The sequence below is a fragment of the Ahaetulla prasina genome, chromosome 8, assembly GCF_028640845.1.
Source record: "Ahaetulla prasina isolate Xishuangbanna chromosome 8, ASM2864084v1, whole genome shotgun sequence".
NCBI classification, from domain to species: domain Eukaryota; kingdom Metazoa; phylum Chordata; class Lepidosauria; order Squamata; family Colubridae; genus Ahaetulla; species Ahaetulla prasina.
The window spans coordinates 93,022,382-93,048,628 of record NC_080546.1 but is presented as its reverse complement, the minus strand read 5'-3'; the positions used below and the strand labels follow the sequence as shown (position 1 = coordinate 93,048,628).

General features: G+C 42.5%; 1 protein-coding gene across 2 annotated transcripts in view; it reads right to left on the bottom strand.

Moving 5' to 3' along the window:
* Window positions 1–203: 203 nt before the first annotated feature.
* The window catches only part of ADGRA3 (adhesion G protein-coupled receptor A3), a 40,186-nt gene continuing 14,142 nt past the window's right edge, over window positions 204–26,247 (bottom strand). The window contains exons 5-19 of one of the 2 annotated variants that reach the window (XM_058192100.1): window positions 25,738–25,809; window positions 25,259–25,419; window positions 24,542–24,755; window positions 23,718–23,882; window positions 20,814–21,015; window positions 19,529–19,678; window positions 16,171–16,332; window positions 15,506–15,709; window positions 14,792–15,005; window positions 14,118–14,326; window positions 11,917–12,032; window positions 10,126–10,249; window positions 7,582–7,727; window positions 1,904–1,999; window positions 204–1,774 (exon numbers count right to left, since the gene is read on the bottom strand). In XM_058192100.1, coding sequence (XP_058048083.1) covers window positions 505–1,774; window positions 1,904–1,999; window positions 7,582–7,727; window positions 10,126–10,249; window positions 11,917–12,032; window positions 14,118–14,326; window positions 14,792–15,005; window positions 15,506–15,709; window positions 16,171–16,332; window positions 19,529–19,678; window positions 20,814–21,015; window positions 23,718–23,882; window positions 24,542–24,755; window positions 25,259–25,419; window positions 25,738–25,809 — 3,505 coding nt within the window. In that variant the 3' untranslated portion in view covers window positions 204–504. The remainder of the gene's footprint in view (window positions 1,775–1,903; window positions 2,000–7,581; window positions 7,728–10,125; window positions 10,250–11,916; window positions 12,033–14,117; window positions 14,327–14,791; window positions 15,006–15,505; window positions 15,710–16,170; window positions 16,333–19,528; window positions 19,679–20,813; window positions 21,016–23,717; window positions 23,883–24,541; window positions 24,756–25,258; window positions 25,420–25,737; window positions 25,810–26,247) is intronic. The other variant, XM_058192101.1, reaches the window with a different exon arrangement.

Below are 26,247 nucleotides of genomic sequence, written 5' to 3'. Positions count from 1 at the left end.
CTCCAGGTCTTTAAACACTTAAAAATGCTACATTAAACTATAAGAGGACTTGGACATTGGTAGACAGCATACTGCACATCTGGGGTAGAGGTGGTGTCAGATCCTGGGAATACAATCCTATGCATCGTTAGCCAGCCACAGAGTTTATGGCCAGAATGGGGAAAGACACAAGCCTTAGGACAGCACTTGGTAGGTAACAGAAGTTGAAAACAAGTTATTTATTTTACACAATTAAATACAAAAATGAAATGTATTGGACGTATCAAAGAACGATCTTACATGGAAAGAAAAAAGGGAGTTAACTGTCCAGGTTTGGCTTCCCAAAACAGAGGGTAACGAAAGAGCAAAATGTAAAATTTTAAAAATGTCACGGATACACTTTCTAAAAGCAGATCCAATGGCAGAACCACCTTCCCCAGGGCCCTCGCCCTTAAAATACCCTCGTGAGCCAACCACAGAAAATGATTCGGAGCAGAGAAACCCTTTTAGGGACGTTGAGTAGCACTACACAGTAGTTTCATGTTTCCATAAGCCAGTCCTGATATTTCCGGTGCTGTCGGCACTCAGAAATGCCCCATCCTGGGCGCTGCTTTTCAGAGGTCCGTTCTGGACCGCTAAATTTAAGCCGTAGGACTTCTGCTGCCCTTCCAGCTCTACCACGATGGGCTTCCTCAGAGGGTCTTTTTTAACAGTGGGCGGCAGCGCTTTATCCGTGTTCCGGTGCCCTTTCTGAAGGGTGCTGTAGGTGTCGCTGCTGTCCGGCTGGGACTGGTTATACTGGCGTTCCCGGTAAGCCAGGTATGCTCTCCGGGTCCTTGAATGCCCTTCGGCCGTCGTTTGACGCGTCTTAATTAAGCCGTTCTGGACGCTTCCTTCCACGCTGGTGGGGACATCGTAGGCGTATTCCCGTAAGACGGTCAGCCTGCTGGCGCGGTGCCCTTTGCTTCGGTTCTTGTGATGGCGGCCGGGGTGCCCGTTGGTGCGCAAAGGCATCTCCAAAGGGGCCACGTGCATCTTGATCTCGTTGTCTACCGAGTGTTCGGTCAGACTGTTGTCGAGAGGAGGAGGAGGAGGGGGAGGAGGAGGAGGGCTGGCGCTGGGGGCCACCAGGCTCGGAGGACACTGGGCCGCCGCAACCTGGATATTGGTTAATTTGCAACCTTGCAAAGAGTTTTTTAAACTCGACGCACTCTTGTTCGTGCAGGAGGACTCTGCGCTGCTGTTGGTGCACTTGGCTGGATCCCCTTTTGGGCCACTAGCGCCAGAAGAAGGCTGAACATTGACCTGTACCGAATAGGCGCTCCTTCCGGGGCAGCAAGACATCAACCAAGAATGTCGGACGTCTTCTCTATTAATGCCGTGATGGGTTATTAAAAAACTGCTAAGGCACAGAGACAGGACCCCAAAAAAGCAGCTGAAAACTACATCCAAAGGGGGGGAGGAAGCAACGGAGAGGGCCCCCAAAACCCACAGAGCCACATAGAGGAACAAAGTGAGGCTGACGCCCCGAAGCTGTGCGTGGAAGCTGTGCTCGTTTTCCAAAGCTACGGTAGAAAGCAGCGACACGGACAGAGAATCCTGATTGTTCAGGCTGCCGTGTTCGTTGGGGGCCAGGCGCTGCTGCTCTTCGTTGGGCTCCTTAAGTTCAAACTGACGTTCAGGGTGCCTCTTCAGTTGTATAAATATGCTGAGGAAATACATGCAGTTTACAAAAATAATGAAGCCGGCCGGTCCATAAAAAGCTCCCAAACTCGGTTCCCACGCCATCCAACAGCTGCAAGAAAAAGAACAATGCTAAGACAGGCATTCCCAGGGCAGCCTCTACAACCGTTTCAGATCAGGCAGAAGCAGGTTCTCCACAGCCCCCCTACGCCCCTCCCCAAGTCAGGAAGGCAATACTCACTAGGCTGCGTGAGGCTTGCTCCCGTAATTCCTTATATTTGCAGCAGCCGTTATTCCGCAAACGATGACAGGGATCCCTCCACCAATTAGGTAGAACCTAAAAAACAGAAGGAAGATGTTGACTATTGTTTTAAACAGCCAGAAATGTCAATAAAGGAGAAAATTTGTAGCTCAGGATTGACATGCAAGAGTCTTTGGTGCTCTCTGAGCTTGGTGGTTTTCCTGCAGATGTTTCATGACCCAAACTCGGTGACGTCATCAGTGTTAGTAAGGAGTGGGGTTTGCTCTCAAAAGACACATAAGCAATATCTACAGACCATGCAAAGGAGACAAACAACAAGCCAAAAAGGGAACGAAAAGACTCCAGTGCTTCTCCACCAGCAGTCAGCACCCGGATGAGCAGAGATTAACTCCAAGATTAACACCGGACCAACGATCGAGTCAACAGTACCCAATCATGGGATGGCCAAACAAGCGAATGGTAAATAGCTCAGCCAAAGAACCTCCAAGATCCCCCAACCAACACTGACAGGACAAGACAGGAGGGTACAAACTAAACGCAAATCCCACCCTCTTCTAGCACTGATGATGTTACCTAGTTTGGGTAATGAAATGACTGCAAGAAAACCACCAATCTCAAGAGAGCACCCCAGAGTCGGAAATATAATTTACCATCTGTGCCCATGAATGAACTAGAGGAAGCTTCTAAATCACAGTATCGTTAAAAAGACTTTACATCTTTTCAGTGATTGCGAACTGAATAGATCAAAATCAAAGGGATTTTTTTCCTCTCCCCCCCCCCCCCAATGCTTCCAGGGATGTTTGCCAGCTGGGTTACTGGATGGACAGAAGTATTTTAAGTGGCTGGCAACTGCTATTCTCAGCCCACACATGATGTAGGGGATGGCTTCACCTTTTTACACGTCCTGATTCTCCATAGCAACTTGTTTACTCCATGTTTACTGGACCCGTGTCCCTCCTGGTTGGTGCTGGCCACACAGGATGTGACACGAGGCTGGCTCCAGGGGCTTACAAATGCTTCTTTGCAGGAGGGGGTCTTTCCGGCCGCCTTGAAAGAGGCGGTGGTGAGGCCTTTCCTCAAGAAGCCTTCCCTGGACCCAGCTGTGTTAGGTAATTATCGTCCGGTCTCCAACCTTCGCTTCGCGGCGAAGGTTGTAGAGAGTGTGGTGGCATGTCAGCTACCTCGGTACCTGGAGGAAACCGTCTATCTAGACCCGTTCCAGTCCGGTTTCCGACCCGGTTACAGCACTGAGACGGCTTTGGTCGCGTTGGTGGATGATCTCTGGAGGGCCAGGTATAGGGGTTGTTCCTCTGCCTTGGTACTATTAGACCTCTCAGTGGCTTTTGATACCATCGACCATGGTATCCTGTGCACCGGTTGGAGGGATTGGGAGTGGGAGGCACCGTTTATCGGTGGTTCTCCTCCTATCTCTCCGATCGGTCGCAGACGGTGTTGACGGGGGGGCAGAGGTCGGCCCCGAGGCGCCTCACTTGTGGGGTGCCGCAGGGGTCGATTCTCTCGCCCCTCTTGTTCAACATCTATATGAAGCCGCTGGGTGAGATCATCAGTGGTTTCGGTGTGAAGTACCAGCTGTACGCTGATGACACCCAGCTGTACTTTTCCACACCGGACCACCCCAGCGAAGCTATCGAGGTGCTGTCCCGGTGTGTGGAAGCCGTACGGGTCTGGATGGGGAGAAACAGGCTCAAGCTCAATCCCTCCAAGACGGAGTGGCTGTGGATGCCGGCATCCCGGTACAGTCAGCTGCAGCCTCGGCTGACTGTTGGGGGCGAGTCATTGGCCCCAATGGAGAGGGTACGCAACTTGGGCGTTCTCCTGGATGGACGGCTGTCTTTCGAAGATCATCTGACGGCCGTCTCCAGGAGAGCTTTTTACCAGGTTCGCCTGGTCCGCCAGTTGCGCCCCTTTCTAGACCGGGATGCCTTATGCACGGTCACTCACGCTCTCGTGACATCTCGTCTGGACTACTGCAATGCTCTCTACATGGGGCTCCCCTTGAGGAGCACCCGGAGACTCCAGGTAGTTCAGAATGCAGCTGCGAGGGTGATAGAGGGAGCCCCTCGTGGCTCCCATGTAACACCTCTCCTGCGCAGACTGCACTGGCTACCTGTGGTTTTCCGGGTGCGCTTCAAGGTTTTGGTAATGATCTTTAAAGCGTTCCATGGCATAGGGCCGGGTTACTTACGGGACCGTCTGCTGCCACCGAATGCGTCCCACCGACCTGTGCGCTCCCACAGGGAGGGACTCCTCAGGGTGCCATCAGCTAGGCAGTGCCGACTGGTGACGCCCAGGGGAAGGGCCTTTTCTGTGGGGGCTCCCACCCTCTGGAACGAGCTTCCTCCAGGACTTCGTCAACTTCCTGACCTTCGGACCTTCTGCCGCGAGCTTAAGACACATCTATTTATTTGCGCAGGACTGGACTAGATTTTTTAAATTTTAATTGTTTAAATTTTAGATTTGGTTTTAACCTGGGGTTTTATTATTTATGTCTATTTTAAATATTCGGCCTATTTAATAAGTTTTTTAGACTAATGTTTTACTGTGTATATTTATGTTGTTTTTAGATGGCTGTACACCGCCCTGAGTCCCTAGGGAGATAGGGCGGTATAAAAATATGAATGAATGAATGAATGAATAAATAAATAAATAAATAAATAAATAAACTTCCAGAGAATGGCTAAACCTTTGCTCCCACTGCAACAGGAAGAAAGGGATGGGGTGGGATCGCAAGGAAGCGCTTCAAGTTGTATCCTAAGACAGGCTATGGGGTACTCCTGTTTAGGATCGGTTCTTTTGGCATCCCGGGCCCAGGAAAACTCCCCATCAATTTCACTACTTCTACTTTTGTATGACTTTAGATGAGCAGGAGATACAAGTCCAGTTAAAACCATGGTGTTACTCTATTTTGAGGAAAGCTGATCAGCTTCTGCCACCTTGTGGACAAAGATGGGAGGAAATTATTTTAACGAATAAGGTAGAGCAATATTCAAAGGGGAAGCTGTGATCTGTAGCAAGATAAATGACAAATAAGCCTGGCCTCTTCGTTTCTTAGCATTTTTCTATTTTACACATCCATCCAAAATAGTTTTGAACTTTTTCAAGTGGAAGAGCTAGCACATCATATATGCACACAATAAAAATGTATAAGGAGAATAAGCCGACATGAATAATTCCTAATTACTGAGATATTTGGCTCTAGATAGCTTCAGTTATATTTCATTAGAAGCTTACGATATTTAAAAGAAATATATGCTGGCTAGCAATCTTTTATGCATGCAGCCAATTTTACAGGTCTGTTTTTCCTGGTTAAAAGTCCAGTGCAGTTCAACATGTTAAAAATATTTGATATCCTGTCTCTGAAAAAAATGTATACAGCTTTTCCCAGGCATTCTGAAAATGTTATTCACTCTGAAGGCGAATGAAAAGAGAGTCTACTTATATACTTCTCAGTTTTACAAACATTCTCTTCTGCCATTAAGAATTTCCCTTTTTAACTAAAGAGAGATGCCTTATTTGTTATTTATGTGTGTGGCTTATATATGCAGGTATCACGGAGCAAAACCTATGTCCCATCCTGTAGATATCTAGTCAATAAGAATACGTGACATATACAGGGGTGGGCTTCAAAAATTTTAGCAAGGGGTTCTTTGTCCAGTTGCTGGGTGGGCGTAGCCACGGTGGGCGTGGCCTAGTTGGCCTCTTGCATCATGGTGTGTGTGTGTGTGTGTTTTTGCCCTCCCCGGGCTCCGGAGGCTTTCCCTGAGTCTCCGTGCGCGCCGTGCAGTTACCTGCATCCAAAACAGACCGCATGGGGACTCCTGGGAGGGGCTGGGTGGGCGGGGACAGCCAGGAGTGGGATTTGGGGGTTCTCTGAACTGCACAGAAACTTAGCTAGAGGTTCCCCCGACCCCCTGCGAACCCCCAGCAGCCCATCCCTGAATATATAGATGATGCCAAGTTTCTTCTGACAATATTTATATATCCAAGCATTATTTGCTTTGTTTTTAACTGAGATTTATGATAGCGTGATCTTTATATAATCTTTTTTTTTAAATTTCTTAATTGCGAATGCTCACCAGAAAGGCAAAATTTAGAAACATAACCTTTATGTAAGAGAGCAGGGAAGTACTACACAAAACCCTTATGAGAATGAAATTGTTGTAACTGTCATTTTACCCCAGTTAGGGGCTGAAACTGGATTTGATGCTGGTGACACACAATTAATGAGGTTTGAAAGCGGGGAAACAACTAAAGGTTCTTTGAGGAACTGATTAAATTAATGATTAATGAACTGAAAGCCAGTAAGTAGAAGCAGAGATTCTTAGAATCGTCAGTCTACCATTAACAGGGATGTGAGAAAGGAAAAAAGTAGAAGAAAAAATTACTGGAGAGATAAAAGAGTGTCTGAAACTGGTTGTGTTACTGCCAGGGGAAGGAATGAAACCAACCAACGTGTATTTCTTAAGAAGATGGTGGGTCCGAAGGATTTTGAAGACAGGAAAACAGATGAACAGAAAGACGCCAAATGACCTGTGAACATGGAAGGAGGTGACATGCCATAGGAGAGTAGGAAAAATCAGGAGTTTGGTAGCACCTTTTCCGACCAACAAATTCTATTAAGAGAAACCCAAGTCATCTTTTGCATCGGAAGAAGTAACCTGCTGCACAGAAAATATGTCTTTTAATAAAATTTGATGGTCAGAAAAGGTGCTACCGGGCTTCTAAAATATATATATATATATATTTTAAAGAATAAAATGTAGGCTATCAGAATCTCTTAAATAATTACCAAATTAGTTAAGGCTAAGAAAAAGCTCATTTAAGAAGCCTATATTTTTTTTTAAAAAAAGGGAAGATGAAAGGAATATGTAAAAATATAATAATGAAATTGTATTTTTTTGAAATGGTTGGTTGTCTTATGTCTGCTTCAAAGTTACGTTGGCGCTAAGATCTTATTTACCCCTGCATTTCATCAAGAAATTTACTTGAATGGGATGAGGGCATGTGCTTTGCTGAATTATATGTGTTTGACTTAATTAAGGATTAAAAAAAATTTCAAAACAGAATCACGTTTAATTACCGAGTCTATTGCCAGTAATTAACATACACAGCCTACATTTGTTCTTCACTTTAATATGGAACTTATAAAGCAATATTTCACACATGAAGTTGATTAAAACAGAGGCATTACAAGCATCGACTCTTCCAGTAAGAAACTTTCCTGCACTTCTGCTTTTGCTATTGCTGATGATTTATTGAATGCTTTACTTAGGAGCTTATGATGAAGAGAAACAAAAACAAACACATTTTTTCCTTCTCCGAATTCTCCTTCCCGAACAAAACTAAACTAAACTAAACCACACTGTCCAATTCTTGATTTCAGCTTCAACTTATTCACTGGATGTTAAAACTAGTTGAGACCTGAGGTAATTTGTGTTTTTGCCAGCGTCAAGTGAGGGATTCCAGATAGTGTTCCTGCCTGGGGACTCTTTTGATTTCCCCATCATCAACTTTGGGCTTCTGAGTTAACTCTTAATTTGGCCCCATGATTTCAACTCCTCCATCAAACTTGGCCCAGTTGAGCTACGGAAAGAAGGCTGCAATAAAACAAAGGAAGCTGAACGCTGGCTTCTCACCTCAGCATCGGCCTTGGAGGAGGAGGAGGTTCGCCGGGGTCTTGGCACCGCTTGGCTTTTCTAGTGACTTGTTTGTAGATGTTCCTAGATGTGAGTCCCATCCACAACAAGGTGGCCAGGGTGGAATAGTGCAAGATTATCCCAACCTGGAAAAACAGCCATCAAAAACTCCATGTCAAACAAGAGACCATTTTTCCCCCCTCACCTCTTCGGTCTCCGATTCTTCAGCAGTTTGTTTTGCAAGCAATAAACCGGTAAAGCTTGATAAGGAAGAGAAAGGTCATTCGCAAAGCCCCTGTTGGGATGATCAAACTAAAGAACTCGCTGTTTAATTAATAATTAATAAATAGGTACATTTATTAAACCTCTAATTATCTTTCTAGCATATTTTTTTTAACACTGCTTTGTTCTACCGCTCAGAAATCCCTTTACGAAAAAAAAATACAATTGTAATGGCAGCTGATATTGACACTCACCCAGGAAACCAGCGATCTGGTTAACATTTCACAATATGTAAGATATCCTGTTTCCTATTCCTTTTCATTAAACAGCTTCTCCTCAAACTATCATTATATTCATCTTGCTATAGCCCCCCCCTCCCCCAAAACCCCCAAAACCCAAAAGGGGGCATTCTTGCTCAGGTCAAACACCATTTTCCGTAAAGGGAGGAAGGACCACGATAAAAACAGAACAGAACAGAACAGAACAGAACAGAATAGAATAGAATAGAATTCTTTATTGGCCAAGTGTGATTAGACACACAAGAAATTTGTCTTGGTGCATTATGCTCTCAGTGTGCATAAAAGAAAAGATATGTTAAAAAGATATTATAATGTAATGAAATACAGTAAACCTGATTATTCCCCTGGTTATTTAATGCCATCTTCATTTTTCCCCTACAGCCAGAGAAATGGGCTAAGTTCTGGGAGTACCACAGGGTTTAGGTCCCTGCTCCGCAGATCTAGAAGGGGAAGTTTTCCATTACAAATGTCAAAGTACAAATGATATATGACACACTGGCTTAAGTGGAACATTTTTGTTGCACATTAATAAGAAATAGAAAGCAGAAGCTTTTGCAAACCTTGACGCTAACAACAATGCAGAGCTCCAATCCACAGAAGAGCCATTGAGGAAAAAAAAATCCCCATGATTTTTTTTTAAAGTTTACTCATTAACAAAACAAACACAAACCGATTTTCTCCTGCAAGGGGACCTTTCCAGATTTGTCAGGGGCGTTCATGACAGCTGACAGAATCTGGCAGTTGAACCTCCCTCATTTAAAGGAGGTTGGGGAAGGCTGCTATAAATCAAAACCGCAAGAGTGTGATTTTTTTGTCAGGACCTTGTCTGGGGAGTCCTTTGACTTTTGGCTAAAAGAATTAATGGCCGTCATCCATCAAAATAAGGGCCAAGTGAAGAGCATTTTAACTGCCCGAACACTTCACTTCAGATCTCAAAGTGGTTTTTTTGCAACAATAAAATGACGCCAGCAATGTAGCACACAGAGACACAACAGAACTCACACACACACAGGGACACGACAGGCTGTCTCAGAAGATATTAACCAATAATAGTTGCTAATTGATAAGACTCTTTTAATCTGTTCACTCATTATCTACACAAGCATGTTTTTTTGTCCTTCACACCTTGCCTTCAAATCAGTGGTGAAATCTAAATTTCTTTCCTACCGGTTCTGTGGGCATGGCTTGGTGCGCGGCTTGGTGTGTGTGTGTGTGTGGGGGGGTGTGACTGGGTGGGCGTGGCTATGTGACAGGGGATCAAAAGACAGAAACTCACTAACCATGTCCTGCTGGAGCAGGGTTGGACTAGATGACCTCCAGATCCCTTCCAGCCCTGGATTATCCTCTGAAGCTGCGTCTAGTGCCAGGTTTGTAGTCCTTCCTTCCTCTCCTTTTTCCTCCCTCCCTCCCTCCTTCCTTCCTTTTCTCTCTTTCTTTCCTTCCTTCCTTCCTTTCTCTCTCTCTCTCTCAAATGAACCCCCCACCCCCACCCCATTTTTGCCTACATCCCCCATTTTTTTCCTAGCAGGCTTCAGCTTTTTTACCTTTTAAAAAATGCTTTTAAAAGTAAAAAAAAACAAAAAAGGCTCCGACGATTGCGTGGCTCAACTGGGCATGCGGGGGTGGGGGGAAGGATTTTTGCTACCGGTTCTCTGAACCCCCTGCCGCCATCGCTACCGGATCGGCTGATCCGGTCCAAACCGGGAGCATTTCACCCCTGCTTCAAATATTACATCAGTTTGGCCGCTCCAAGTAGCTGATAAAGGGAGATGTAGCTCGTGAAGGCTGAGGCTTTTTAAAAATATAATTATAATAAATTATTATATCACCTGAAAATATGCTACCAGACACCTGGTCATGTATCTTGGAATGGAAATTGATTAAAAAGTAAAACTGATGACTTGAACATAAAGTTCCAAAAAATGAAGAGTTAACACTGATTTTGTTTTTAAAATTCTCTTTTAACTAATGGACTTGAGTTTTTTTCTTTCCCTGCAATTTTTCCAATATGCATTTGACTTACCGCTTGGCAGATGCTGGTATGTTTGGTCTGGGTTATACCTCCAACAAACACGACGCATGTCAGGAAAATATGAAAGCTGAGGTTTATTAACATGTGCCAGCTTTTAAGACTGATCCTGATGACACTGTGGAATGGAAAAAGAAAAAACCCACAGCAGTTATTTTGGAGACAAACCTAAATATTAATCGATTAGGCAAATAATTTCTTTGCAATTATGGTCCCCAAAACTTGAAACCAAATAATCAACACAAAAACTTATTTACAAACATGATGCCTTTATAACAGCAGAAAAAAATGCCAAAATCAGGCAGCCTCATCAGCGAAGACAGAGCGCTTTTAATCTTCAGGGAAGGTTTACTATTGTAACATGACTAAAATCACCTGTAAATTGCAAGGATTTTAGAGTCTGTTTTAGAATAAATGCTCACTTTCCATGAAACCATCCTGCTTGCTTCATTTATGTCAATGTTTTAGAACAATGTCAATACTTTTCAGACTTTAACTGAAGTTCAGCAGTGAGTTGGTTTCTTGCAGAAAATTCTCTGATATTGTTCATCTCTTACTGACATCTTTCTGAAGCCACGTTAGGCTAAATTTTTGGAACCACACCATAAATTAAGAGTTGCTCTATCTATAAATGTGAGGAAGGGGACACAATTTTAAACGGTTTTATTTGCCCCTCTGTATTTAGGATGCTGTTATCAGTCTAAAATAAAATAAACCACGACAAAGCAAATTATTAAGTGAATGCATTTTGCAAGCATTCTATAGAGCTGCAACAAATGTTAGAATTCTTCTTTTAAAGATGTGCCAGGAAGATTACAAATATTTCAAAATAATTAAAGCCCAGAAATAACGATATCTCCGCCTGAAGCGTCAGAATGGGTCCCAAGGTAAGGAGAAATAAATAAATAAATGAATGAAAATGTTAAGAGTATATCTGGAGCAGACTTTAGCATTATAGATTATGAGCTTATGGCGTAACACATATTACACGACAGAGCCATTTTACTGAACTCTTTTGATGATTTAATACCCTGAATTTAGCAATATAACATTACAGCCTTCCTGCTAATTCAATCTGAAGCTCTGTATTTTCAGTATTAATCTTCACACATAATACGTAGACGGGGGAGGCCGATTTGGTTAAATGTTAGAACGATGCAAAGCATGAGAAAGAAATGTTTTGTGAAGCACAAATGGAGAATCTTTCTTCAAAGCTGTATTTTCACAAGGCTTGTGCATCTGTTTCACCGTCTCAAGTATTGGCAACCCAACAATAGTCGGTAACCAAGACGGCAAAGGATTGGCTACTGGTAGTCCTCGATTTACAACCACAATTGAGGCCAAAATTTCTGTTGCAAACTGAGAGATTTGTTGAGTATTGCCTATTTTTACAACCTTTCTTGCCACAGCTGTTAAGCGAATCGCTGTCGTCATTAAGGGGGTACCAGAGTTGTTAAATCTGGCTTCCCTGATGGCTTTGATTGTCGGAAGGCCACAAAAGGGGATCACACGAATTTGGGACACTGCAACTGTCATAAATAGGAGTCAAGCCAAGCTTCTGAACTTTGATCACGTGACCACGGTTGTAAGTGTGAAAAATGGTCACGTGTCATTTTTTTTCAGTGCCGTTGTAACTTCGAAGGGTCACTAAGTTGTAAGTCGAGGACCACCTGTACTTTAGTGCTTTGAAGCAAGATGTTTCGTTAGCGCCAGTGCACCCCCCCCCCTCACCAAGATTCACTGGTTTAATCCAACTGAATTAATATACATTCAGAATTAGGCTACCTGTGGTGATATATGTAGCTAATTTGGATCGTCAAGAGGCACATCAGCAGAATCACAGCAGACACATAGACAACTGGGTGCAGGAGGTCAGCTGACTGGGGGAACCCTGTCAAATCCTGACAGGCAAGACAACAGGACACAATTCATAACGTTAGTCCAATCTGGGTCTCCATCTAACGGAAGGATGATTGCAAATGAAACATGAGACTAGGCAAGAAGGGCGTGCAACTTGAGCAGAGCCAATGAGGCAGCCTTTCAGAAGGCAGTTTGCTCCTCCCACCGTTCTCCTTCCTCCCTTTTGGTAAAGGGGAGCTGGGAGCCTAAGCAAAGGATGGATCACAAGGCACAGAGCATAATTAGCATATCTACCTACCTACCTACCCACCTATTCTATCATTAATCATCTATCTAGCTATATTTATTTATTTTATTTATTTGTCAAACGCAACAGTATGAAATAACCATACGAATTGGATACAATCAAAGGGAATCAATATCAATCACCTATCTATCTATATCAATCATCTATCATTAATCATCTATCTATCTATAACCATCTATCTATATCAATCATCTATCATTAATCTATCTTTCTTTCTTTCTTTCTTTCTTTCTTTCTTTCTTTCTTTCTTTCTTTCTTTCTTTCTTTCTTTCTTTCTTTCTCAATCATCCATCCATCTGGCTAATCTTGCCAGTAAGATGCTGATGGACCTGTCTGGTAGCCTCCTAAAATATATATATATTAAATGAGACTACCAGACAGGCCCATCAGCATCTTACTGGCAGGATTAGGAAGATCATAACATCCATAACGTGCAAACTGTGATTTGAAATAAAAATGCTAGGCCCAAAACTAGTGCTGGATATAAATGAACATCGCCTTGACGGAGAGGAATGGTCGCAATCCCATTGATCATCACAGCAGGATGAGAGCGATGAATGAACGGTGCAACAGAAAGGCTCAAAACAAGAATAGGCAGAGGACAAAGCATCCCATTAGCATCCCTGGGGTGCTAATCCCCCACAAGAGAAAGCAAGGAGGCTCTTTGTCAAAATCCAGGTGATGTTGGGCTGGTTTTTCTTTAAATCCAATCCCCTTTTCAAGAGTGTTAGGGGGAAGGGTCAGGAATAGCAGGGAAGGAACATTACTTGGCTGATTTGTACAAATGGGGATATAAATCTAAGAGTTTTTGTCTAAAAGATTCAAAGCCTAACATTTTTCATGCTTTTTAAAAGCAATTCATAAAAGGGCTACACGTTATATGAAAGTACTGCTGAGATAATGTCAATTAACTTATTAAAACAGCTAAAATCCCCCCATTAAAAAAGGAATTTTTCTTCATAGCACATTTAAGTGTCATATACTTTTTTTTTTTAAGATGGCATACCAATTAGTTTTGAGACCATGATCTTGTAGATCCAAAGACCACGGGATGTGTTTTTAAATATTTGGAATTACAACGAGCACCAGTTTTCTTTGATGTTTTTTAACAGGCCACATGATCTGTCAGATTTCTTGTTTATCTTCTTCATCCTTCCCTATTTAACAGAACATTTGCAATTTCAAAACTTGGTAGCCTCATCTGCCTCTTATATACCCGTAAGTTGCTCTTCTAAGTTACAGGTAGTCCTTGATTTACAACCATGACCGAGCACAAATTTTCTGTTGTTAAGTGAGGCAGCCAAGTGAGTTTTGTCCTGTTTTACGACTTTGCTTGCCATAGTTGTTAAGTGAATAGCTGCGGTTGTTAGGTTAGCAACCAAGTAGCGAAGGGAACCCGTCTTCCCCACTGACTTTGCTTGTTAGGAGGTCGTCACGTGACACACACACACACCCCCGGGGACACTGCAACCATCCTAAGTACCCACCAGCTGCCAAGTGTCTGAATTTGGATCATGTGACCACGGGGATGCTGCAGTAGTCGTAAGTGTGGAAAACAGTCATATGTCACTTTTTAATAGTCACTACAAATGGTCACTAAATGAATGGTGGTTAAGCCAAGGAGTACCTGTAGGAAGCCTGGGCTACAGGTTTTCATTCCAGCAAATACGAATGAGAGAGATTTAAGCCAGCAACTCCTAAAACTCCACACACTCTCTCTGTCCTGACAGGTTTATACCATGGTATTAACCACCCAACCGCGGCCTCCACCTGGATAATGTTATCGGGGTTCCCCCTTTAAAGAAACCAAGGAACCCACCATCAGGACTGCGTAATTGCTGAGGGAGGAACACTGCATGGCGGTGACGTTTTCATCGGAAAAAAGGATACGGCAGCCGTCCGATTTCCAACCGCCTTGTCCGTTCAGCAAACCAAAGTCCCACTGAGCCGCCACCGCTTCGGTTCCGTGCGCAATGCGCCTCAAGGTCACATTAATGGGGACATTCTGATAGGGTGGACTTAGGCCATCTTGTTTGGTTATAAAGAAAAAAAGGGGAAAAAAGAGAGGGTGTGTGTACGCTAAAATTAAAGCGATAGCATTTCCAGAAAGAAGACAGAGTAGGGCAGGGGTGTCAAATTCAAAGATCTGGCCCACGGGGCCATCCTGGAAACAGCAAAGGACCAGCCTGTGGTGCTTCTGCCAGTGAGAATGGGCTCCCGAGCTCCGTTTTTGGCTACCACGGCCTCCTGCAGCCCTCTGCCAGTGTAAACAGAGCTCGGGAGGGCCCTTTTCACTGGCAGAGCGCTTGAGCTGCCACAGGCATCCCCGACAGGAGTGACATTTAGCTGGCCACACCCACCCTGGCCACGCCCCCCCCTCCCCGGGGGAAACACAACCCTGATGCGGCCCTCAGTGAAATTGAGTTTGACATCCCCGGAGTAGGGGATACAAGAGAAACGGGGTTGCAAATGAGAGCCTGTTAAGGAACAAACCTGCTTTGGTGAGGATGACTGGAGTCACCACCGTCAGGCGTTTCCTATCGGCAGTCAAAGTGGTGGAATTTCCCGTCGATGGGAAAAGTTTCCCATTCCGGAAGGCGATCAGCTGAAGCCTGTAGAGAGCGTCTTCTGTGGGCTGGATTTCTCTTTTCTGCCTCTGGGAAAACAAGGCCGGGGGCAGCTGGATAGAAGCCTCTACAACCGTGTTCTGCAAAAGGAAGCAGCGTTAATGCAGGGTACAGGTAGTCCTTGAGTTACGACAGTTCGTTGAGTGGAAGTTATGCTGGCGCTGGAAGAAAAAAAGTGACCAACGACCATTTTTCAGGAGCACGACGTTTGTGTAAAGAGAGGTTTATAATTCTTAAGGCTTGTTTGGGTAATTTTATTGCCCAATTTGTTTTATTTACAAACAGAGACATATATGTACACGTACGGGACGTGTGTAGTAAGTGTATAAGTAAATACAGCTGGGCTTAAAAATCATAAGAGTTAGTTTTAAAACAACGAGATCTATTCATACAGAATAAATAACATGCTGGTTTTCAGCCTAATCTTCTTCCCGATCTATTCTTGTACAAAGATCATTTCATGCTTCTAGCTGGAAACGGCAGCATCCCCAAATGTTCCAAGGTTTGAGGGCACCTGGAACACAAATACAAGCACCTGCACCCCCCCTCAGGCGCTTACGGTCGCTTAGCTTTTATTCACCTTAAGTGCGAGGCTTGACAAGGTATTTGAGACGTTGCATTTAAAGCCCAGCTGCTTGTCCAGACTGCCCTCCAGATCTCTCCGTCCATAGTCAGAGAAGCCCGAGCGATCCGCCACGGCCATCTTTTGGAATACAGTGCAGGTCATCCCGGTAAAGCTAGAGCCCTTTATTACGTAAGCTTCCACGGCGATATTTGGAGAATACTGTTGAAATAAAACAACACGAGACAAAATTCTGTGCGGTGTGCTGCAAAAGGGGTAAATCAGCTCCCCAAAGACACCAAACTGTTAGAATAGAAAACTTCTACACTCGGTGTGTCTGTGTGTATACACTCTGTAAACCGCTTAAGAGAGGGCTGCGAAGGGGTAGATTAGCGCTATACGATCACAAAAAAAAACCACACCCCAAAACACCACAAAGTCACCAACATTTCGAACTGCTACCCAAGTGCTCCTCCCCCACAGGGATGGGGAGATTTCTGCAGGCAGCCTTGCCTCCTCCATCTGTCCCATTTCTGAATGTTTCTCTTTCCCTCAGGCCAAATGCAGCCCCCCTCACTCCCGCTCAGCTTACTTTTCAGATAGGCAGAATTCTGATCCCTTTTCAAACATGTCAATGAAAGTAAAAGGTCCCAATGGAAGCCAAAAGTGTCAGTAGTCCTTACCGTCGAGTAAACCTGAGCCCCATTAGCTAGCCGGTAGGTTGCAATCCTTTGTAGGCATTGTGCAATTCTAGTGCAGGCCTTGGCTTCTCTCTGGGCCACCCACAGGATGTGCTCATCAGCCAGCATGATGTTACTAGCAATATCCACCATCACGTCCCCGAGCTGACAGGAGAAGAGCAGAAGAGCAGAAGCCGGTCTCAGCTTTGGCATAAGTTTGCACATGGGTTTCCCCAAAGGTCCATTCCCCCCATTCTCCATTCAAGAAACTCGGTATGTTGTTTCTTTCCTTTTTCTATTTTGCAATTTTTTATGTTGTTTCTTGATCCTCACTTTCCATTTGTATTATCATTCATTCAAATTCACAAACCCTCCCTTGGGTCTGAACTCAACCTTTGGTCATGTCACATATTCCATTTATGCCTTAAGTCTGTTTTTGTCCCCTCAGCAATTTCATTTTGAATGAGAGGGTTTGGCTCTTGTGGTTTTCCTAGCCCTCAAAACTCCAATCGATTCTTCAGCAGTACTTACTGTGCCATAGATTAGGAAACACTTTCCCAACAAATGGAACGTAATTCTTAATAATGGTTGGTTATAATTGCCCATTTGAATCATATACTGAATGGAAAGCTTTTGGATGCACTTCTAAAAAAATGCTCAAGTAGGCTTCCCCCCCCTTCCCCCCAAAAGCATAACATCAATACAAAGTTTGTACCTGCAAAAAGAGAAATTACGGTAATCGGATTGTGTAGGGTTTTTTTTAATTAAAAAAGGGACACAATGGGAAAAAGTTAAAAGGCAGTTCTCTTCCTTATAAGGCTATGAAGCTAAATTTTGAAATAGGTATGTTTTTCAGGATGCTGGGAATTGATCGAAGCATTAATATTTCATAAACCCCTGTGATATTTTATTCATAGAGAAGAATGAGGTGTGAAGCATTGACGTCTGACTGAGCAAAATGTTTATTCTGGGAATGGCCAGGTTTTCTCCACCAGACAACCAGGGGGAAGGGAGTTTAAATAGAATAAGCCCAACAAAACTAGCAATGTTTAAAACAATGACTGTTTTTTCACGGTTTTATTTGCGGTTGTCTGCATTTTCGGAAACAGGAAACCCAAGGAAATTAACAGGCTATGTTAAAAGTAGCTGGACCAGGTTCTGTAATTGCTGAGGTGAATAGGTGTGTCTCAATTCTTTTGCTGAAAGAGGGCCGGGTACTTCACTTCTCTCAGGAGGGCAACAGGATCTGAACTTAAATCAGCATGAAAGATCACGGCACAATCTGGATTTGATCCCCTGTGCTATAAAAGGAAGGGAGTCCGGGAAAAGGCTACCATCTGCATCTCCCTGAAGGAGGGGAAGGGCCACGAGAAGTTACTATCCAGTAAAAGGTCCATGGCAGAGAAAACCAGGCCTCCCCATTTCAGTACCAAATTAAATCTAAACCGAAGACCATAAAAGAGGATATTTGCAACTCAGGATTGATCTGAGGCATCTGTGGTGCTCTCTGAGCTTGCTTGTTTTCTGGCAGACGTCTTATGACCCAACTAGGGAACAGCATCAGTGCTAGAAGGGAGTGTGGCTTGCTGTCAAGTTTATATTCAAGAAACTGCCAAAGAAGCCAACAGCAAACAGCCGAAACAAAGAACCTCCAAGCCCAACCAACCAACCCACCCATCAACCCGGACAGGGCAAGTCACTAGAATGTAAACTCAGAGTAAACTCCACTCCTTACTAGCACTGATGATGTTACCTAGTTTGGGTCATGAAACGTCTGCAAGAAAGCTCAGAGAGCCCTTAAACTGAAGACTGCCAGCAAATTTAAGCCATCCTTGGTTGCCTGGAGTTAAACAGGCGCTATGGGCTTAAGCACCACGGCCGGAAAGCGTGTGACTTATAACTACCGAGTTATGTGCTGTACTTTTTCCTCCCCTCGACTTCATTTGAATTTCATGAGGTATAATTAATTTTCTCCCGGAGACAAACAGCTCTTCCCTTCCTGCTAATTGACTAAAGTGGAACAAACAAGTTGTTCGGGAATTTTTTTTTAATCAAGAATTACACCCGCATCCCTTGACTTTTAAAACTGTCTGGCAAACATTGCAGCGAGTATTTCCCTGATTTGAATTGGCAACAGAAGTGGCAACGAGTGTGAGTGTTTCTGCCCTGCAAAACACACACTATAAAAAGTTTCTCTATCAAAATGTCCTACTAGTCTTTCAGCTGCTTCTGTTCTGTTTTAATGTACTTCAGATTTGTATACAGGGAATCTATCCTTTGAATGAATTAGTGAAGGGAGTCAGAATTACATGGAAATTTTAAATTTAATTCAGAAAGCAGGTAATGTGATTACTCCTCAGTTATGTACTTAACAGTTGTTATCTTCCATCACATTAAAATATATAATTTGCAAGAATATCTTAAGATCTCCAAGTGCCATGGACTTCCGGTATTTAACAAAATACTTGAGAACAATCATATCAACTATCCAGGCCATATTCCAAGGAGTGACCAGAACTTCTATAGGACTGGTCAATGTATCAGGAAAAAAAAATCTTGTGTCATTAGAAAAATAATAGAACCAGAGTCAGGTTCCTAACAGAGCATGCTCCTATTTTCTAAGAACATATGTTTTGTACTGCATACTTTTATTGCACAAAACACCACTGTGGAAACTCTGGATGCTATTGCAATAAAAAGGTAGGAAGCTGGAGATAAGATTGCCATACAGATTTAAAAATACAGATTTCAGGAAAAAAGTATATTATAGCTGCTCATTCACCTTTATTTTTGCTTCCATATAAACTGCTTATTTTAGCGTTAACAAGTATTAAACATTAAATCAAGAATCTGTAGACTTAATTTTTATAGCTCAGCAAAATGACTTTAATCGTTTCACTGAGCCAGATTAAAATGTATTACAGACTATCCCTTTTAAAGTACATCAAAAGCCTTGCCCCTGAATTTCCGTGTTATCTTTATAGAGTTAACTATTGTCAAAATAGTAGCAAGCTAGTGTTCCTGTGTGACTTCATAAATCACAGCAATTTTTTTTAATCTTACTGCAATGAACTATCCAGTTGTACATATTATCAATATTTTAGATCATCTTTAAAGCCTAATTGTATAAATGTGGAATTCTAGCACTACCAATCTTCAGCATGTGACTTTTAAGAAAGAAATGTGGTGGTTTTAATTTCGAAGGCTTTTTCAATGTGACTGCATTTGGTAAGGGCCAGCTGTTTTCAGCATTCAAACATGCCGATGTGAGAAGGCTGCCTTTTTACATTTTATGGGAGGAAGGCCCTTTCACAAGAAAATATGGCTTGAAGATTATTTGGTCTGAATTAAAATGAATTACCTCTTTGTACTTCTCAGCAAATCGTCCAAACTTCTCTATCATCTCAGCCACAAAAATAACATCCATTTTGTCAGAAAAGTTTGCCGCTTCTACGGTGTATGCCAAGAGCTGTCGGGCGGTGGCTACGGCATTGGTGAGGTTCAGTGGCATCTGCATGAAGCATTAAAGGTGCAGGGAAAAGGCGCTTATAAAATACATTCGAGGAATTAAAAATGGACTTGGAAACAAACAAGCTTCAGCGCGTTCACCAAAACTCTGCAGTACACAAGAGTGCAGCTTTTTTTTTGTAAAACTCAGGAAACCTTTCCAACTCCTATGCCACCATAAAGCTGCCTTAATCCAACTTCACTGGGAATTGAATAATACGCCTAAAGACAACACCAAACATCTTCTATTTTATTTGGAGTTTCTTCTCATCATCCACTTAAGAATCATTCTGAGATAGTAGCTCCCAATGCCTGTATCTATTTGGGTTTAAGTATGTTGATCTTGGGATGCTTATTGGAAAGAAATGTGAGCTGCTCTGATGATTTTGATTAAGGAGAAGGATAGAAAGCCACTAAATAAACGAGTGGCACACCAAATAAGATTTCCTGGTTTTCAAATGCACATCTTACTATATAGATCGTAAGGCATAAAGAGCAAGTAAGCTGATTTAACTGACGGCTTTAATCTTTTATATGAAGTTTTTCTGTTATAAGGAATTCTTCAGGAATGAACCAACTAACCAGACAGATAAAATGTATTTCCTACTTCATAAAATAATTCTTTAGCAAAAGCCTAGTACCAGTCAAAAACACAGCACAAGGATCAGCAAGTGTTCATGTTCATTACTTCTCTATTTAAATAGTTACAAAGATGTCTTGAGTATAATTCAGCAGTTCGATCTTGACTGTTCAAGGCTGATTCAGCCTTCTGTCCTTCCGAGGTCAGTAAAATGGGACCTAGATTGTTGGGGCAAGAGGCTGATTCTGTAAACATCTCTTAGAAAGGGATTTAAAGCATTGCGAAGCGGCATATAAGTCTAAGTGCTACTGCTATTTAAACTGTGGTGGCACAGTGGTTAGAATGCAGGATTGCAGCCTGACTCTGCTAACTGCCAGCAGTTCGATCCTGACCAGCTCAAAGTTGACTCATCCTTCCGTCCCTCCAAGGTCAGTAGAATGAGAAGCCAGATTGCTATTGCTATAATATAAATAGCAGCAGGGATCCTGGATCTTTTAAATTATAAACACATTTCAAAGACATCCGCATTAGAAGTAGATCACAAAAGATTAGTGCTAACCTGATTAAACATATACAGGACTCTAGTGGCGTCATTTGCATATTGGCAACGAGAGTAATCCTCTTCGGCCCAGCGGCCTCCCCGACCACATCTCCGCCACGCCCTCTTCTCATCCTGAGCGCTGCCCAGGTAGATGCCACTGCCAGCCGAGTAGCGAGTGCACAGCAAGTAGGCAGTCAGGCCTGCCAAAGTTCTGGGCCACCTGAAGATCAGAAGACAAAAGAGGGCCTACCTTGTGACATGAGAAGAGGAACGTCAGCAAAAAAAAAACCGGGGAAATAGGAAGTGCACAATAAGAGAACATTCAGTTCTGCGTAGAGTTTTAGCTTCTGAGCATTATTATTGTTTTAAGCTTCTTCTCAAAATACCAATCTGGCAAAGCAAGAGATAACGGTAGTGACATAGTTACATGCATGTTCCCAAAGGAATATAGTGATTAAGGTCTTGGCTTAGAAACCAGGAGACTGTGAGTTCTAGTCCCATGAAAACCCTGCTGGGCAAGACTTTTGACCAGCCGCCTCACTTCACTAGGCTGTTGTTGTGTAGAAAATAAGAGGAGGAAAGAGTATTAAGTGTAACTCATCAAGGAGCATTACAATCAAATAAATACATATGCACACTTATTCCCCAGTAAGGTTAGGCTCAAACCAACCCAGGCTGCGTATTCCTCTCAGACTAGCCTGGATGATGTTACCTAGTTTGACTAATCTAGAAGCTGAGTCGTGGCAACTGGATTTTCCTTTTTTTGTCTTGAAACGTTTCGCTGCTTATCCAAGTAGCTTCTTTAGTCTGGGTTGAAGTTTAGACTGAAGAAGCTCCTTGGATGAGCAGCCAAACATTTCAAACCAAAAAAGAAAAATCCAAAAAACTCAACTTCCAGGCAACTCCACCTGAATGAACAACTGACTCAGACGAATGACTGAGAATCTTCACAATGGAAAATCTGTAAGAAAACAGCCAAGCTCAAAGAGCAGATCGAGGACCTCGCATTTCTCTCAGTTTGGTGCTTCTCCACAAATGGCTAACATTTTCCGACAGCAGAAGCCACTTTTTCTATACATAAAAATAACGCTTTAAGCCCCTGATTTTGGTTATTTTAACAGCTGAGTTAGAAGCAGGGGAAGCTTGAGTGAAAGAGCTTCATGAAGAGCTCTACGTTTTGAAATGGGAAAAGTGGCAGTTAGCCGAAAAGTTGAGGAATACGATGGAGGCACCGGGAAAGGCAGCGTGTGAAACAAGAGTTATAGATTGAGAAAATGGGATTCTTTGATACAGCAAGTATTAACAACGAGCAAGAGAGTTGTCAATCTTGCACAGGTTTGGCTTGAGGGCAGGGAGAGAAGATTCACCTTTGAGACAACTATCTAATTTTTGGGACGCAGGAAGGTATTGTGAGCACGAATAATGGTAACCTTGTCTAGCTGAGAAGACTGTTATTACATTAATAAAACCTTTTTAACAAAAATAACATTTTAGGTATAATTACAAAGCACCTGATCATTTTTAAAATTGTAGTGTTTTCTTGAAACAAAGTAGATTTTTTGAGACTTTTTGTTCTATTCCTCTACACCAATGGACTTCAGGTTCCCAGAATTCCCAAGCCGGCATAGCTTGGGAGTTTCTATGCTGGCTTGGGAATTCTGGGAGTTGAAGTCCACCCTTCTCAAAGGTACCAAGGTTGAGAAACACAGCTCTACACGGTATCCTGTTACTTAAAGAATGTGAAGTCAGGACAAATAAATTATGTAGAATGAATAAATCCATCCAGTGGCAAGGATGGAATTTTTTTAATCGCTTCATGGACATGTAAATAAGCTAAAAAAAAGGAGAGATTCAAATACATACCACAAAGCAGAGGATTTTAAAGATTAATACTGAACTGAAGCCAGAACTTTTCATTAAAGGTTTGATAGATACACAGTTAGAAAAGAGTCATGGAAGATTATTATTATTATTGGGGCGAGATTAATATATGCACAAAAATGGAAAGATTTGGTATTACCATCACTTCTAATGACATGGGGAAATACGGTCAAAAATGAAACAAAAGACATGGCTAGGGTTGTTTTCTACAGCTTTTCTATGCCTACAGAATGCCACAGACACGAAGTTTCTCAAAGGAGTTACCTTTTATACACAAGAGAGACCCTTTAAGTGTAATAGCTGGCACTTCCAGAGGTAAGGTGGGGTTACAGTGGCCAGCAGCAAAAAGGTCAGAATGAGGAGAAGTGAGGAGAGAAATACAGAAAGAACATGATCGTTCGCAAGGCCCAACAGCATCTCGTATTTCTTAGATACAAACAACCGTTGACAAACCTACCACATTCCCAAAATGTTTCCACAGTAATACATGAGAATTCCCCAATACAAAATAAATCAACAAATAAAAACTACAAGTTTGCAAGGTTGATGCTCTAATATAAAATGGGAATTTTCTCTCTTTATCGTCAGTCAGAACTCAAGAAGCTTCTTGGCCAAGAAGCGAAACGTCTTCAAGGAAAAGGCAAGAAAAGTCCAGTTGCCTTTTGAGAAATCATTTCTGGGACAACCGTGACCTGGATGGCTGAGAATCTCCACCAGCATTTTCCTCCTATCATCATCATCACATCGGGACACTTTCTGCACCTCGTTACCACTCTAGCAATTTGGGAAGGCTTCTTACAATGATTGCCACGAGAGCTTAAGGGCACATTGGAGCAGTCTCCGTTTTATTCTCATTATCATAACTCGAAGGACTGGTGTCAGCTTCCTGCTAAATAAAGATACTGGCTCTGCATTTTGTTTTTAATTATCAGAGTTCAGATTAAGTAAGAGTCCATTGATTATGTGGGAGGAGAAGAAGGTTGGGTAACGCTCAAGCTAAAAAGCTGCCAAACTGGCCTCTCAACACCCATCATCACCCACCTGAAGTCGCCTTTGTTGTTGACAACCCTCTCTGGTGGGCAGTACTGGGCAGAGCTGTTCAGGACCACAATGTCCACAGTCCTTGAGTTATTCCCACGCCTGGAGTGCACGTGACAACCCCAATTCCCAGTCGATCCAGCTTGAATATTTGAGATGGTCAGGGCACTTTGGTGATAACAAGCAAGAGCAGCATTAAACATTGTATCAAATCATTCCCGGAAGTTAATTTACTGGTAAGAAACAATGAATTATTCTACATCGGGGTGGACAACTATGGCACCTTTTACGAGCTGTGGACGTCAACTCCCAGAATTCCTGAGCCACCATGTGGAAGCCCATAGGTTGCCCATCCCTGTTCTATATTAAGATATCCAAAATCAACTATGAGATGCCTTAACAATTAGCCAGGCAAGGTTGCAGGATCTTGCCATACAAAAGAACTGTATCGTTCCATCCAGCAGCTTCTCCAAACTATTGTTTAAAAACCAACAGTGAACTTTCATGTTAGAAAACGCTGCGCCAATGAGAGATTAAAGAAACCGTCACAATTAGACAATGCAGTGGGCGAGTAGGTTTCTACAGCGTGGAAGTGAAGAATTCTGCAGGAAGAATAAGCAGTTCTTTCGCTTTTAAAAAAAAAAAACATTCAGGAAATTATTTTAGAAGAGGTGATAATTATGCAGCATATCAGAGAAATATTTAGAGCTTCTTTAAGTAGCAATTACATCCTGTGAGAAATCCCCTGGTATAAGCAGACCCGGCACCCGTGTCTCGGTGCCCATTTAATAAAAGGGTGAAGTTGACAGCCTGGTTCTCCCCCTCACCTTGCAATTACAGAGCAGTTATGCACCATGTTCTTCTCCACAAAAATCCCCTGGGACTCATCCGTTTCAACCATCTTCCCATCCTGGTACCAAAGAACCTGCATGTCTTGATCGATGTAGGAAACCATGCACTGGAAAGGCAGGCTGTCTCCTTCAAAGACCACCTGCCGATGAGATGGGCTCAGGGAGAAAGACGGCAGCTCCAGAGGAGGGTCTGTTTCCCATTCGGGCCAGAGAGAATTTTATTTTAGCTATACCACAACATACAAAAAATACAGGTACTCTTCAATTTACGACCACAATTGAGCCAAAAATGTATTTTGCTAAGTAAAACATTTTTAAAGTGAGTTTTGCCCCGTTTTATTACCTTTCTTCCTGCAGCTGTTAAGTGAATCGCTGTGGTTTAGTTAGAAAAACACAGCCTATGAAGAATTTTTTTAAAAATAAACATGTTTTTACTATTGTTTTGTTAAAGAGAATTTAGGCCCACAGGATTCGGCAACAGACAATATTCACTTTTTGAAGAATACTTACTTCTACAACATTGGCTTTTCTTTTTTCTTTTTTAAAAATCCACTCACGATGGCTGAGCGGCATCGTAAAAACCAATGACCAAATATCAAATTGTTAAGACAATTAGGAGAGGGAGGTTTATGCTGCGGAGAAACTTAGTGCATTCATTTTAAATTGAGGGTCGTTGTGCTGCAGCAATCTTACCACACGTCAGCAGCGCTTGCTGTATGCTCAGAATTGGTTGAGCCTGTAGGGATTTTGGATAGGCGCATCTGGTGTCACGAACGGTGATATTTCTTTCTTGTAGCCACTGCTGCATCCATAGCATATTACAATCACAAAGCAGGTAATCTGTCTGGAATTCTCTGAAATAATTAAAAAAGAAGCAATATAATTAAGCTTAAAATAATTGAAATTTAGTAGTTAAAATACCTAGGATCGAGCTGTAGCTTCGCCGTAAACTAAGTTTTAAATTTTAACAAGCTTCAAAAAAAAGGGTACCACTGCTTTATTACATTTTAGTATAAAGATATGACAATTAAAAATAATGTGAAATGATACATGTTTACACTCTTAATCTAAGAATCTTGGGATCATGAAGAAACCTAGTAAACAAAGAGATTGCAAAATCTACCAAAAAATTAGATTACATCCAGCAAGTGACTTCATCCATTTGTACTTACAGAGCTTTTAATGAAGTTAGATGATCGAAGGTTCCTTGGGCAAGCAAAGAAAATAAATTTCCTGACAGATTTCTAGGAAATGTGGAAACACAAACATTTTAGACAACTTCACATGGACCAGCAATCCAGAGTCTTCCAGTCACATCACCTCTTAGGTACATTTTAGAATTTCATGTTGATTTCTCTCCCTTCAGAGGCCAAGAATATATGGGGCTTATAATCAGTCCTGTCTGGGCTGTGATTTTTTTTTTTTAGTAATTTTGAAAATTTTGGGACTCCCAAAGCTCATTAATGCCTATCTATATGATGGTGTTTGGGGTCGTTAAGAACGAGCACTCTGAATTGATACGTTCTACTTCCAAAGTTATACCACTCTAGTGCTTGTTATGGAAAACCTGTAGAGCCCTAAGCATATCAGGAGACATTGTAGCACCAGAAATGCTGCATAGATTAAATAAAAACCCAAAGCGTTCGTTTATTTTCTGCTTCCCATTGTATATTTTAAAGCAA